Genomic DNA, 13,666 nt, shown 5'->3' on the forward strand with positions numbered 1-13,666 from the left:
TGTCCCCTGCATTGGCAGACTGATTCTTAACCACTGTGCCACCAGGGAAGTCCCAGGCGTCCCTTTCTTTTGATACAAAGAATTCTATATCCTGTTCAGTTCCAAGTTCTAAAATTTCTTTAAGCCAGTATCTTATAGTGAAGAGGATCAAAAACATCTATATGCCCTAAGTTGACGTTCTTTTTCATTTAAAACAATATCAGTCGATCACAATTTGGATAGGTTTATATTAAAATGCTTCTTAAAAACTAGATTACTTTGCTTTAATGTGATCAAGATAACCATTGGGCTAGCTTTCTGCAGTTAGTTGTTTAACAGTTTGTTTATAGCTGGAGAAGCCGTAATAAAACACGTTATCGGGCAAGACTTACGTTAAGGCTACCAGCACCACTGACAGAGGCTAGGCCAGAGTGTGGGGTGTTGTCCCGACAAGCCAGGTCTCCATATTTTGGAAACTGTTCTGAACACTGATCTTCGCTTATTACACAGTGATCCTAGATTTCAAGGTGCACAGTTACCTTCACAGCCCTCACTTGGAATGTTTCATTTTTTATTTGCTGGAGTTTTTGATTTTGTAATGATGGGCAAAATCCATCCAGATTCAGTGGATTCAGTATAAAGTGATGCATTATATACATTATTTCCATATTGCAACATGTTTGTTCTTTGTAAAACAGTTCAGGAGGAATGGGAATGGTATATAGATATGTGCTTTTCCTAAACTTTTTCCCTTTTACTATTTCTTATCTAGACTGCAAACACTGAAGTTTTAGATGTTATAATTCTTCTATAAGATCTATAGCAGTGTACAGTTAACCCTTGAACAACATGGGTTAGGGTTGCCAACTCCCACACAGTCGAAAATCTGGGTCTAATTTATAGTTGGTCCTTCCTATCTGTGGTTCTTCCTATCTGCAGTTCTTCAGTGTCCGTGGATTCAACCAGCCTCAGGTTGTGTAGTACTGTATTGTTTGCCATGGAAAAAAGCTCCACATGTAAGTGGACCCACACAGTTCAAAACGGTGTTGTTCAAGGGTCAACTGTATTCATTTTAACTCCTCCCACAAAAGGTCCCACCAAGATTGATTTAAAGAACTTTTACCTTTGCTCATTGTTTAGGCTTGGGAGATACAAGAGCCTAAGCTTGATTTTCATTTTGAACTAATATTTGTATTTTTTTGTATTGTTTACCACATGATCCTTCCTTGGTATATATAATTCACACTGTTCTAGTCCTTAATTTTCCCATGCTAAGCAGTTAAAGAAGAAATTCCCATAATGCTTGAGTTTTGAACTTGGATTTGAAAGGATTTTTTGGGAAAGATGTGTCTCAATAAATTATATAAAAATAACTGTAATTAATTTCATGCTTCCAACTAGTATCATCTAGTGTTTTAACCTCAAACTCTGTGAAACGAATTGGCTATTTTTGCAGCCCTTTTATGTGATGGCTTTCTCAGTATCTAATTTATCATAAGACATTATTCTAAGTGCCAGAAATGCTTTCGGGTTACCAAAAGAAGGTCTAATCTTTAGTTTCCACTTGGGAGAAGTTATTTTTACTGAATCTTAGTATGTCAGGACTTACTGATGTCCACTCATTTAGGTGGGATGGAGTAATGACCATTTTGTGCATTTGACTGAGACGTTAGAATTCATTCTTTCACTCAGCAGGCTTTCTCTGCATGCCTGATGTGTGCCAGACCCAGTGCTAGGTGCCAGACCCAGTGCTAGGCACCGGGGCTAGGGGACAGCAGTGTAGTGGGACAGCAACAAGAATTACAGCATTGAGTATCAGTGTTAGCACAGGGCAGAACCTGACTGTCCATGTGCATTCTGAGGGTGGGAAGGGCTTAATATTTACACTTGGAGATCAGAACTCAGAATATGGAAACATGAGTATTTTTCAAGGACTTAGTAGATTTTGAATACAAAAATTGTGAAAACTGGCTTTATTTACTTAATTTACATGCTTATTTTTTCTCAAAGGTAGAAAGTAAGTGATTAAAAATGAAAAAGTGTTTTTGATAAGAACTGTCTCAATTTTAAACTCAGAGGCAAAAGGCATATCCCACACCAGCCTCTCTTAAAAAGCAGAACATTAGTACCACTGGTAGAAGGGAAGGTAACTAATTTTGCATAATCTCTGAAGTCTGTTTTCACAAGTGGATATAAAGATGACTTTTTGTCCTGTTGCCTTTTGACAAGCATTTTGTATCAAATGACAGAGAAAATTGATTAAGTGTAGAGAAAAAAATTTCATAAATTCAGAACCATTTTCTGTTTTTCATAATAAAATGATTGCTCAAAGAATTCCATCTGATGACTGTTGAAAGCTCACTGCAGTTTATGATATAACTGATAAAATCTGCATCCTTGGCCTTCCAACAACCTTTACACCAGCAGATGGTGGGCGTAAAGATGTCATTCATCATTTATTTACAATGGACTTTATTTATTCTAGTGTCAACAGCTGCCCCAGGGAGTGGGTTATTGAATTCAAATGTGAGGCTCTGGGTTATTTGCTTCCTTTCAAATTTGTCTTCAGAGCTTAGTTGCTAGGAGTCCATTCTGTGCTCTAATAATGATTCATGTATTGTGAAGCCATTCAGTAAATTGGGTTGTCAGGGATTGCCAAAAAAGGTTTAGAGGTCTTGTTTTGGGGGGTGGGGGGTTGTGGATTGCATGTGTGTCTGGTTGACTTGAGCAGTAGTAGTAGTATGTGACTTTTTCCTAAGACTGGTGAAGTTAGGATTTATTCTTTTCCTTTATGCACTCATTCCCTACCTGTCCATATTCTACATATGAATAATAAGAAAATGTAGGGGACAGTTTGTTAAAGGAAACTATCAACCTTTTCTTCTCTCCTCACAGGCAGGGCAAGAGTCCTTTCGTTCCATCACAAGGTCATATTACAGAGGTGCAGCAGGGGCTTTACTAGTGTATGATATTACAAGGTGAGAACGTGGAAATGTTTTGGTTCAGTGGTCAGTGCAGAGAATTTTTCTAAATAAATATGATTATCAGTAATAAAAGTATAGCTTTGCCTTTATGTCCTGGCTATCTGCCTTTAAAACTTATGTATCTTGAATTAACTTTAAATTTACTACAGAAATCTGTAACTAAGTTATTCTCTTATATGAATAAGCACCCCAAGTTGATCAATTTAGTAATGATATTTATACATTGGAATTTCTTAAAGTGAGGTTACATTTAATTTCTAAACTGAACTATAGTCAGTGAGCTCTGACTCCAGATACTGTACTTAAAATCTGTTTCCTACTTGGACATGGCTAAAAATAATTATCTTTAATGGAATGTATACTGTTCATTGTACACCACTAGGGGAAATACTTTGAAAACAGTAATCAAATTATCATTTATGTTTAGAAGAGACACATTCAACCACTTGACAACCTGGTTAGAAGATGCCCGCCAGCATTCCAATTCCAACATGGTCATTATGCTTATTGGAAATAAAAGGTAAAAAGACTCTTTTAAAGCTTTTTTACATAATGAAGACTGGATAGCTGTTATATGGTAACTGTTTATGTGGTAACTGTTAAAGTGCCTGTCTTGTACGTTGTCCAAAATGTAAGTTATTGATTTCTTAAATTATAAAAATTTTAAGATACTAAGATGTTTCTTTTGTTTTTTTTAATGCAGATAATAAGCTTTATTGGAAATTATTATTTGAAATAGTTTTTGTTGGAAGCTATACTTCAAAGAATACTCTTAAGTAGTTTTATCTGATTAGTAATTTAAAATAAAACCCATTGATACGTTTGGTGGTTAGGTCACTGTTCAGTATTATCAAAAATACTTGGCAGTATAAATAAGGATCTGTGCAGAACTCAGAAAAATATTTTTTCCCTTCTTCATGACTTAATGTGTGTAATATGACTTAATATACATAGATTAATCAGGTTTATTTCTACTTAAAGGCCTGAAACACTTTTAATATTGTTTAGTAGATATCACGTTAGTACTTTTAAGCTTACCTCTAAGACTTACATATTAGTGTCGTGCTAATGTTGTTTTTTCAATCTTATTTTACTTTATATATCTAGGGATCATTATTTGCAGTGAAAGTCCTTGTGCTCTACATTTAAAATGATAGTCCATGGGGAAACAGTTCCTTGACCATAGTTTCTATAAACTTTCAAGAGTATAGGAAAGTTTTCACTAGTTTAGTAGAAAATTACAGTGGTAACAATTAAAACTAGTATTTTTACATTTATTGATTGATTGATTGATTGATTTATGGCTGCATTGGGTCTTCGTTGCTGCATGACGGCTTTCTCTAGTTGCGGCAGGCAGGGGCTACTCTTCATTGCGGTGTGCAGGCTTCTCATTGCCGTGGCTTCTCTTGTTGCGGAGCACAGGCTCTAGGCATGAGGGCTTCAGTAGTTGTGGCACGAGGGCTCAGTAGTTGTGCCTTGCAGGCTCTAGAGTGCAGGCTCAGTAGTTGTGGCTCACGGGCTTAGTTGCTCTGTGGCATGTGGGATCTTCCCGGACCAGGGCTCAAACCCGTGTCCCCTGCATTGGCAGGCGGATTCCTAACCACTGCGCCACCAGGAAAGTCCTGTCGATTAATTTTTTTGACAAAGATGCCAAGGTTCAGTGGGGGAAGGGGTAATGTTTTCATCAAATGGTGCTGGAACAATTGAATAGCCATGTGCAAAAAAATTTACCTTAACCCTTACCTCACACCATATACAAAAATTAACTGGAAATGGATTACAGACCTAAATACAAAAGCTAAAAATATAAAAAATATTCTAGAAGAAAGCATATAAAATCTTAGGGATTCTGGTTTTGTCAAACATCACTTAAATAGGAAAGATTAACTTACCAAGTATTAGCAAGGATCTAGAGGAACTGAAACTCTCGCACTGCTGGTGGAAATGTAAAATGCTACACCCATTTTGCAAAACAATTTGGTGGTTTCTTTAGAAAATAAACGTACATTTGCCATACCACCTAGCCACTTCACTCCTAGGTATTTACCCAAGAATAACATGCTTTACACAAAAAATTATACACAGACTCTCATAGTGGCTTTATTTGCAATAGCGCCAAACTGGAAACAACCCAAAATTCAATTGACAGGTGAATGGATAAATTGTGATACAGCCGTACAATGGAATACACTCAGTGATAAAGAGGAGTGAGCTATTGATATATGCAGCAAAGTGGATGAATCTCAAAATAATTATGCTGAGTGCGAAAAAAAAAAACAGACAAAAAAGAAAACATACTATATGATTCCATTAATATAAAACCCCACAAAATGCAGACTATTCTCTAGTAGCAGAAAACAGATCATTAGTTGACTAGGGTTACAGGGGAAGGAAAGGATGGATTACAGTGGGGAATGAGGAAACTTTTGGGAGACTGATGGCTTCACCAGGTATACATATGTGAAACTCATCAAATTTTGTATTAAATATGCAGTTTTTTATGTCAATTATATTGCAGTAAAACTATTTTTAAAAAGTAATGTAACAAATAAATATTATACTGCATAGATTAGATTTTTTAAGTGTTATTTTAATTGAGGTTTGCTGTTAAGAGAACATACAGTTGTCCTTCCACATCCATGGGGGATTGGATTCCCCACAGATACCAAAATCCTTTTAAGAATAAGGCTATCGGAGGGAAGCTTTAGTCTTTGTAATATGGAAGTATTCATACTAGCATTCAATGATGATGTGTGAAATAATAAGAGAATATTTGAAGAATAAAGAGAACTTTCATAGTTTTGTCTTACCGGTGTTTTCCTTATGTCTGAAACGAGGTGGCTGGCAGCTTACTGGTGGCTTAAACTTGGTTGCTGCCCATAGTTCAGTTGTGAAAAGAAAGAGCAAAGTATAGTATGTACAACAGATGTTTCTAATGATTGTAGATGGGTAGCTCTCATCATTAGGATACAGTAGGTGTGGAAAGACATTTTAGGGGAGAAACTAGGAGAAGGGAAGAAAGAATTATGACATGCAAAGAGTGAATGGAAATGAACAGAGATAAATGAGGGGATTATTATTAGATGAGGTGAATTGGGGTAGACATGGAAACAGGGAATAAACAATTTTTGAGTTAGGTGAATTAAACAGTAGGGAGCCAGTGGAGGGGTTTGAGAAAGACAGTGACCTAGTCAGAATGACAGATATGACATGGATTTTTCTTAACTGTGGCATTTGAAATTGGTTATACAAGAAATAGGACACAGAGTCTGCAAGGATGAAAGTTTTTAATAGTCAAGGGATTAGAATACCCTAAACAAAAAAGCATAAATTAAGAGAATGGTTTAGGAAAGAAAGATATTTAAGTAGTAAAAGCAATTTAAATGGGATTAATGGAGTGAAAAGTCAAAGACAACAATATGATTTTACACCTGGAAAACTGAGGAAACGAAGAGTGATAAAACAGAAATACAGAATACTGAAGTGCCGCTTTCTTTTTTTCCAACAATCCCTTAAATGTACACATCCTTAACCCTCTTTGTTAAGATAACTTTGACAAATGCAGGCATCATCAGCGATACTGGTAGGGGAAAACTGGGAGTAACTTTAAATATCTCCAAATAAGAGTTTGTTTAAATAAAATGTGGCATATGCATAAAATGGGATAAAGGGCAGTTAAGGGAAGGTATTTTCTTAAGATTTTGTGTACTTCAAAGCTAATTTTCCTTTAAGAATGATTGTCAGGTAAGGGGACTGAATTTCAGGAGCACGTTACCGTGTCACTGTTGCTAGTGTCCCCCCCTCCCCCATTGTTTACACCTACTAGAACATAAGCTCCACCTGGGGGCAGGGGGTTGGTACTATGTCTGTTCTGTTGAGTGGTCTGTCCCCAGATCCAGGATAGGGCTTGGCACACAGGAAGCCCCCAGATTACAGTTGGATAAATTATCCTCGTCCAGTCATGCTTTAATATCTGCAAACTGAGTTTGCCTGCTTTTTATGTTCTCGTTTTACCACTAGTATTTCATAGCACAGTCAACTTGTAACTATGGATTTTATTTCTCAACAGAAAGGAAATCTGATACAAATCTGTCAAAATAATATGTGTCAAGGCTAGGTGGAAGTACATGGATATTTTTCTCCATCCTTTTCTGGGCACATAAATTTGTAATAGTAAAGTTTAAATTTTTTTACAATAAAACACACTTGAAGAGGAGACTTCTGCTTTTTACCCCTACCTTAACTAATACAATTTCAGTATGATAAAAATGAATACCATACTTCTGTCCAAAATTTCTAGCTTAGACTTTTGTTTCTCTCCCTCTTCTTCCATGAACAGTTCTATTGGGAATTAACTGGGATTAAAAATTAATTAATGTTTCTATACTGCTTTGAATTTTATTAAGCAATTTCCTGTAGTTTCTGAAAATTGTGTGACTTATTTTTATCACATTCATAGAAACTCAGTCAGTCTGGCTAAAGGATGAGGGGACTAGTGTAATTTTGCTCTCTCAAATTGTTATGTTGAGTAAGATGGTTCCCTTCTTTGGGAACCCACTTAACTCAAAGGTAGGGTTTGGGCTAGATGTTCCCTTTGGGTTTCTCTAGTTTTAGCATTCTAGGGCTCTAACTTAGAATCTTTCTTTAGTTGGATTGTTAGTTCTTTGAAGCTAAGCAGTGTGCTCTTTTTGACCCTTATAATACACTGAATAATGAAGTTGATTAATGTGTCGAAAATTAATTGAGAGAATGGTCAGCACAACTTTGAATCTTATAGTACAGTTTCCACAGATGTCTCTCATTGTACTATGTTGGTTGATAACTTGGCCCTTTCTTTCCCATGTTTAGTGATTTAGAATCTAGAAGAGAAGTAAAAAAAGAAGAAGGTGAAGCTTTTGCACGAGAACATGGACTTATCTTCATGGAAACTTCGGCTAAGACTGCTTCTAATGTAGAAGAGGTAAGTAAGAGACCTTTTTAAAATGTTTTATCTTCTTAATAGAAACTTTTTATATACCTTAATATTCATTTGTTGATTATCCCCTGTAAGCTTTTTAGTCACAGATAGTCCTTGAAGGTTGTAAAGTAGAAAATTTCTTTCCTTTGAAATGCCTTGTAATGTTCATCTTATATCAGGCTCTTCAATTATATTCTGAGCCTTCACTTGAAGCCAAAATGCTTTCACAGATCTTTGTATATACTTTCCTTAAAATCATTTTTATGTTTCTTGAGAGGGAAAAAAAAGGACACTAATGAAATTTGGAAATGTTTCAAGACACTAAACATTTGTAGCTATTTGTATCCACTTCTGCTTAAGTAGGGAAAGTATTATATTATTGCAATGTAACATTATTCAAAGCATGGGAATTCTGACATAGTTAATAAATAAAACTTGTAGTATCAGTTATTTCCATTGATCAACCTGAACTATGAAAGTTTTGTGAACACACCATGTTCTTCTGTGCTTTGTGTATGTGGATATGGTATTTATTTATTATACATACAGGAATAGACAGTTAATCCTCTCTTAGGTAAATGTATTACTACACTCTATTTCATAAAAAGCAGAAATGAAAATAAGAAAATATGTAGTTTGCCCAGAGTAATGCTGGAGTTTCCACCTTCTGGGTAAGAATCTTAAGAGCAGCGGCAGGAGGGGATTCTAGAAAACAAACGATTAGAGAAGCACTTGTCCTAAGGATAGCAGAGGATGGGGTCACAGGCCACAACTAGCACTGTGCCTTCAACGTAGTGAACAATGAGTAAATACTTATTAGGAATAATACTCGGAGCATGTCTGATTAACCGTTGAACCCAAAAATTGACTACAGTAGTTCAACAGCATTCGTATTCTCACTGAAGAATTCTTAGGTAAGATATTATACTCATCTATACTGGATGAGGTGCTCTGTGATTGTCCTTAATACTCTTCTTACAGGCTCCAACTAATGCTTTACCTGTGTTGCAAATTGATTACATCTTGATAACATCCAAGAATAATGTTTTACTTCACACAGCTAACCCAGAGAGAAATCCATTCTGTCCTCTTGTTTGACTTAAAATAGACATATAAAGCTGCCTGTTTCCATGAAGCACTCCTTTATTAGAGGTGTTGGATTTGAAACCATAAGGGCCAACGTGTTATGGGGGTTTCAAGACATCTGAAACATATCCTTACTGATAATTAACAATGGATTTTCATGTTGATTTTGAGAACCTTAAAGCCAGAATTGTCTGTATTTTATGAAAGAACCATACTGTGAAGTTAGATGACAAGGCAGCCACTACTGGAAAGTAATTCTAAATTTCTAGTTTTGACTCTAATGCGTTTGTGTTCATTTTTCTTATTTTTAACAAGTAACAGTACGTGTTTATGTGTAAGTAGCAGGTTACTATTGTCAGTTTGGCTGAACATTTAAGTAAAATATATTGCATTAATGTTTTGGCAGCATTTATTACAAAAATTCTGTATCCTTGGTTAATAATAAAAATAATTGTTTAAATTTAATCAGGCAGGAATTTCCCATACTCAGGAGAGAACAGTACTTTACTTAATCATGTAAATTAATTTGCCTCTCAGAAGCCAAGGATATTAAGAAGTAATCGTTTTTTTTTTTAACTCTATTTACTTTTGGCTGTGTTGGGTCTTCATTGCTGCGCACGTGCTTTCTCTAGTTGCGGTGAGCAGGGGCTGCTCTTTGTCATGGTGCGGGGGCTTCTCATTGCGGTGGCTTCTCTTGTTGCAGAGCACGGGCTGTAGGCGCACGGGCTTCAGTAGTTGTGGCACGTGGGCTCAGTAGTTGTGGCTCGCGGGTTCTAGAGCGCAGACTCAGTAGTTGTGGCACACGAGCTTAGTTGCTTTGCGGCATATGGGATCTTCCCGGACCAGGGCTCGAACCCATGTCCCCTGCATTGGCAGGTGGATTCATAACCACTGCGCCACCAGGGAAGTCCAGACAGAAAGCTTTTAGAGAAAATATTCTACTACGGCCAAACATCACAAAGGAAATTATGGTACTGCTTCCACCGTCAGCTGGCTATAATGAGGTTTTTCCATGCTCCTCATTTCCCTGTAGGAGTTGTGTCAGAGGAAGCCAGCTAGAGCATAGGTTTAAATAAGATCCTGAGTCTCATAACACAGTACCCAAAATGTCCAAGTTCCAGTAGAAACTCACCATACCTAGAAGTAGGAAGACCTCAAACTGAATGAAAAAAAAAAATTAATAGATGCCAACAGCAAGATGACAGAGCTGTTAGAATTATCTGACAAAGATTTTTTAGGCAACCATCATAAAAATGCCTCAACAAACAATTTTAGGAGCATGCTTCAAACAAATGAAAAATAGTCTCAGCAAAATAACTACAAGATAAAAAGAAGAACAAGATAGAAATTTTAGAACTGAAAAATATAACAACAAGTGTAAAACTCAGTGGATGGAATCAACAACAGAGTGATGGGGACAGAGGAGAGAAATAGTGAACTGGATGGTAGAACAACAGAAACTACTCAGTTTAAACTACAGAGAGAAATAGAGCAGGAAAAAAATGAACAGTGCCTCGGGAATCTGGGGGGCTATAACGAAAGCTCTGACATTGTATTGTCAGACTCCTAGGAGGAGAGGAGAAAGAAGATGGCTCTGAAAAAGTTCTCAAAGGAGTCATGACTGAAAACTTCCCAAATGTGGCAGAAGATATAAACCTACAGATTCAGTAATCTGAGCCAGCTCCAAACAGGATAAACCTTAAAAATCCACACCAAGACAAGCTTCTGTCCACAGTCAAATCTCTGAAAGCTAAAGACAAAGAAAAAATCTTGAAAGCAGTGAAAAACAATTCCTTACCAGCTGGAATGACAGCAGAATTCTGTCAGAAACCATGGAGGCCGGAAGGAAAGAGCACATTTCTCAAGAGCTGGAAAAAAACTTTCAGTCCACAATACTAGAACCAACAAAAATATCTCAGGAGTGAAGGGAAATCAAGACATTCTCAGATGGAAGCAAAGCAAGAATTTATCAGTAGCAGATCCACCATAAACGAATGGCTAAAGAAATTATCTAACAAATGAAATGATAAAAGAAAGAACCTTTTAAGAGGGAACACCAGTAACCAGAAGTATGAATAATCACAATAGACTTTTTTCTTAAAACTTTTAAGTCTTGTAAATTACATTTGACAATTGAAGCAAAACTCTAATGTCTGATGTGGTTTTCAGTGTATATATAGGAAATAAAACCACGCTGGAGAAAGGGACATCAAGGGATGTACGGTTTTTATACTTCACCTGACTTGGTAAAATGGCAACACTAGCAGACTGTGATAAGTTATTTATTTATGTATGTATGTATGTATGTATAATGCAATACTCAGAGCAACTACTAAAAAATATACAAAGAGACACACTAAAAAACAATAGATAAATCAATGTAGAATGCTAAAAAATGTTCAGTTAACCCTCAGAAAGGCAGGAAAAAGAAAAAAATAGCAAACAAAAATAAAGTGGCATACTTAAACCTTCACATAGCAATAATTACCTGGAATATAAATGATTTAAATACACCAATCAAAAGACAGAGCTTGGCAGAGAGGATTAAAAAATATGACCCATCTATATGGTGTCTACAGGAAACTGACTTCAAATATAATGATACAGGCGGTTTGAAAATAAAATGATGGGAAAATACATATGACAAACACTAATCAAAAGAAAGCAGGAGTGGCTGTCTTAATACCAGATAAAGTCGACAAAGTGGGACATTATATAATAATAAAAGAAGAGTCCACCAGGGAGATAATAGCAATCCTAAATTTATGTGCACCAGACTACAGAGCTGCAAGATGTATGAAGCAAAAACCAGTAGAGCCAATGGAATTAAACTAGAAATCAGTCATCGTCTCCACCTATAATTATGGATTTGTTTCTCCTCTCAGTTCTTTTGGTTCTGATTATCAATAACAGGTAACTGGGAAATTCTTCAGAGACTTGGAAACTGAATAGTACACTTCTAAATAATGTGTGTGTCGAAGGGGAAGTCTCAAAGGAAATTTTAAAAATACATTGAATGAAAATAAAATACAACATATCAGAATTTGTGGGAAACACGTAATGCAGTGCAGAGAGGGAGATTTATAGCATTAACCACATTCGTTAGAAAAGGGAAAAGTCTCAGATCAAGAACCTTAGCTCCTATCTCAAGAACCCAAAGCAACTAGAAGGAAGAAAATAATAAAGATAAGAGCAGAAATCAGTGAAATCAAAAACAGGAAAACAATAGAGGAAATTTTTTAAGGCTGTTTTTTTTTTTTTAAGTAAATAATATAGCAAGACCGACAAGGAAGCAAAGAGAGAAGGTACAGATTTTGCCAGTATCAGGAACAAAACAGAAATTATAACTATAGATCCTGCAGACATCAAAGGAATAATACATGAATATGGTAACTTAGATGAAATGGACAAAAAGAACACAAACTCAGCACAAACTACTGTAGCTCTCCTAGAATGAAACAGAGTATTTGAACAGCCCTATAACTATTAAGGAGATTGAATTAGTAATTTAAAAGTTTTCCAAAAAGAAATATCTAGGTTCAGATGGTTTCACTGGAGGATTCTACCAAACATTTAAAGAAAGAATGAACACCAATTCTACACTATCTTTTCCAGAAAATGGAAGAGGTAGAACATTTCCTTATTTATTTTAAGAAGCTAATATTGCCCTGATGCCAAAACCAAAGGAAAAAAAAACGGGGGGTACAGACTGATAACATTTATTAATATATGAAAGAAGTTCTCAACAAAATATCAGCAAGTAGAATTTCAACAATATATGAAATCATATACATGTGCATATGTATAATATATATATCATGGCCAAAAGGAATTTATTCCAGGGATACAGAGCTGGTTCAGTATAATCTACCATTTTAATAGGATAAAGAAGAAAAATCACATCATAGCAGTCAGTGCAGAAAATGCATGTGACAAAATCCAACACCAGTCGTGTTTAAAAACCCTCAAAAAGAAAAAAAAAAAGGAATTGAGGAGAACTTCCTCAGCTTGTTAAAGAGCATCTACAAAAAAACCTACAACTAACATTATACTTAGTGGTGAAAGGCTGAATGCTTTACCCCTTAGATCAGGAACAAAGCAAGGATAGCTATTCTCATGATATAAAGGCATGAAATAAAGGCATACAACTCAAAAAGGAAGACATAAAACTGTTTATATTTGTGGATGACATGATTGTCTCTGTAGGAATCCCAAGGAATTTGCAAAATAAATAAACTAGAGCTAATAAGTGAGTTCAGCAAGTTTACAGGATTTTTACAAGACATATATAAAAAATCTACTGTATTTCTATATACTCACAATGAACACCAAAATTTAAAATACAGTGCCATCTATAATCACACAAAAAGAAAATGAAATACCTAGGTATAAATCTAAAAATGATAGGTATAAGACATGTATGCTGAAAACTACAAAATGCTTATGAAAGAAAGTAAAGAAGATCTAAATAAATGGAGAGACATACACTATGTTCATTGTTTGGAATTCTCAACCTAGTAAAGATGTCACTTTTTCAGAAATTGATATACAGGTTTAACCCAACTCTTATCAAACAAAATTCCAGTAAGATTTTTTTGTAGATAATCTGACAATATTATTATAAAATACATACTGAAAGGCAGAGGAACTAGAATAGCTA

At 35.6% G+C, this 13,666-nt stretch overlaps 1 protein-coding gene across 1 annotated transcript in view; it reads left to right on the forward strand.

Moving 5' to 3' along the window:
* The window catches only part of RAB2A (RAB2A, member RAS oncogene family), a 74,872-nt gene that overhangs the window by 41,330 nt on the left and 19,876 nt on the right, over nt 1–13,666 (forward strand). The window contains exons 4-6 of the mRNA XM_081259007.1: nt 2,875–2,957; nt 3,391–3,483; nt 7,812–7,923. Coding sequence (XP_081115133.1) covers nt 2,875–2,957; nt 3,391–3,483; nt 7,812–7,923 — 288 coding nt within the window. The remainder of the gene's footprint in view (nt 1–2,874; nt 2,958–3,390; nt 3,484–7,811; nt 7,924–13,666) is intronic.

This window comes from Mesoplodon bidens (assembly GCF_964165515.1).
Source record: "Mesoplodon bidens genome assembly, chromosome: 16".
Taxonomy (NCBI): domain Eukaryota; kingdom Metazoa; phylum Chordata; class Mammalia; order Artiodactyla; family Ziphiidae; genus Mesoplodon; species Mesoplodon bidens.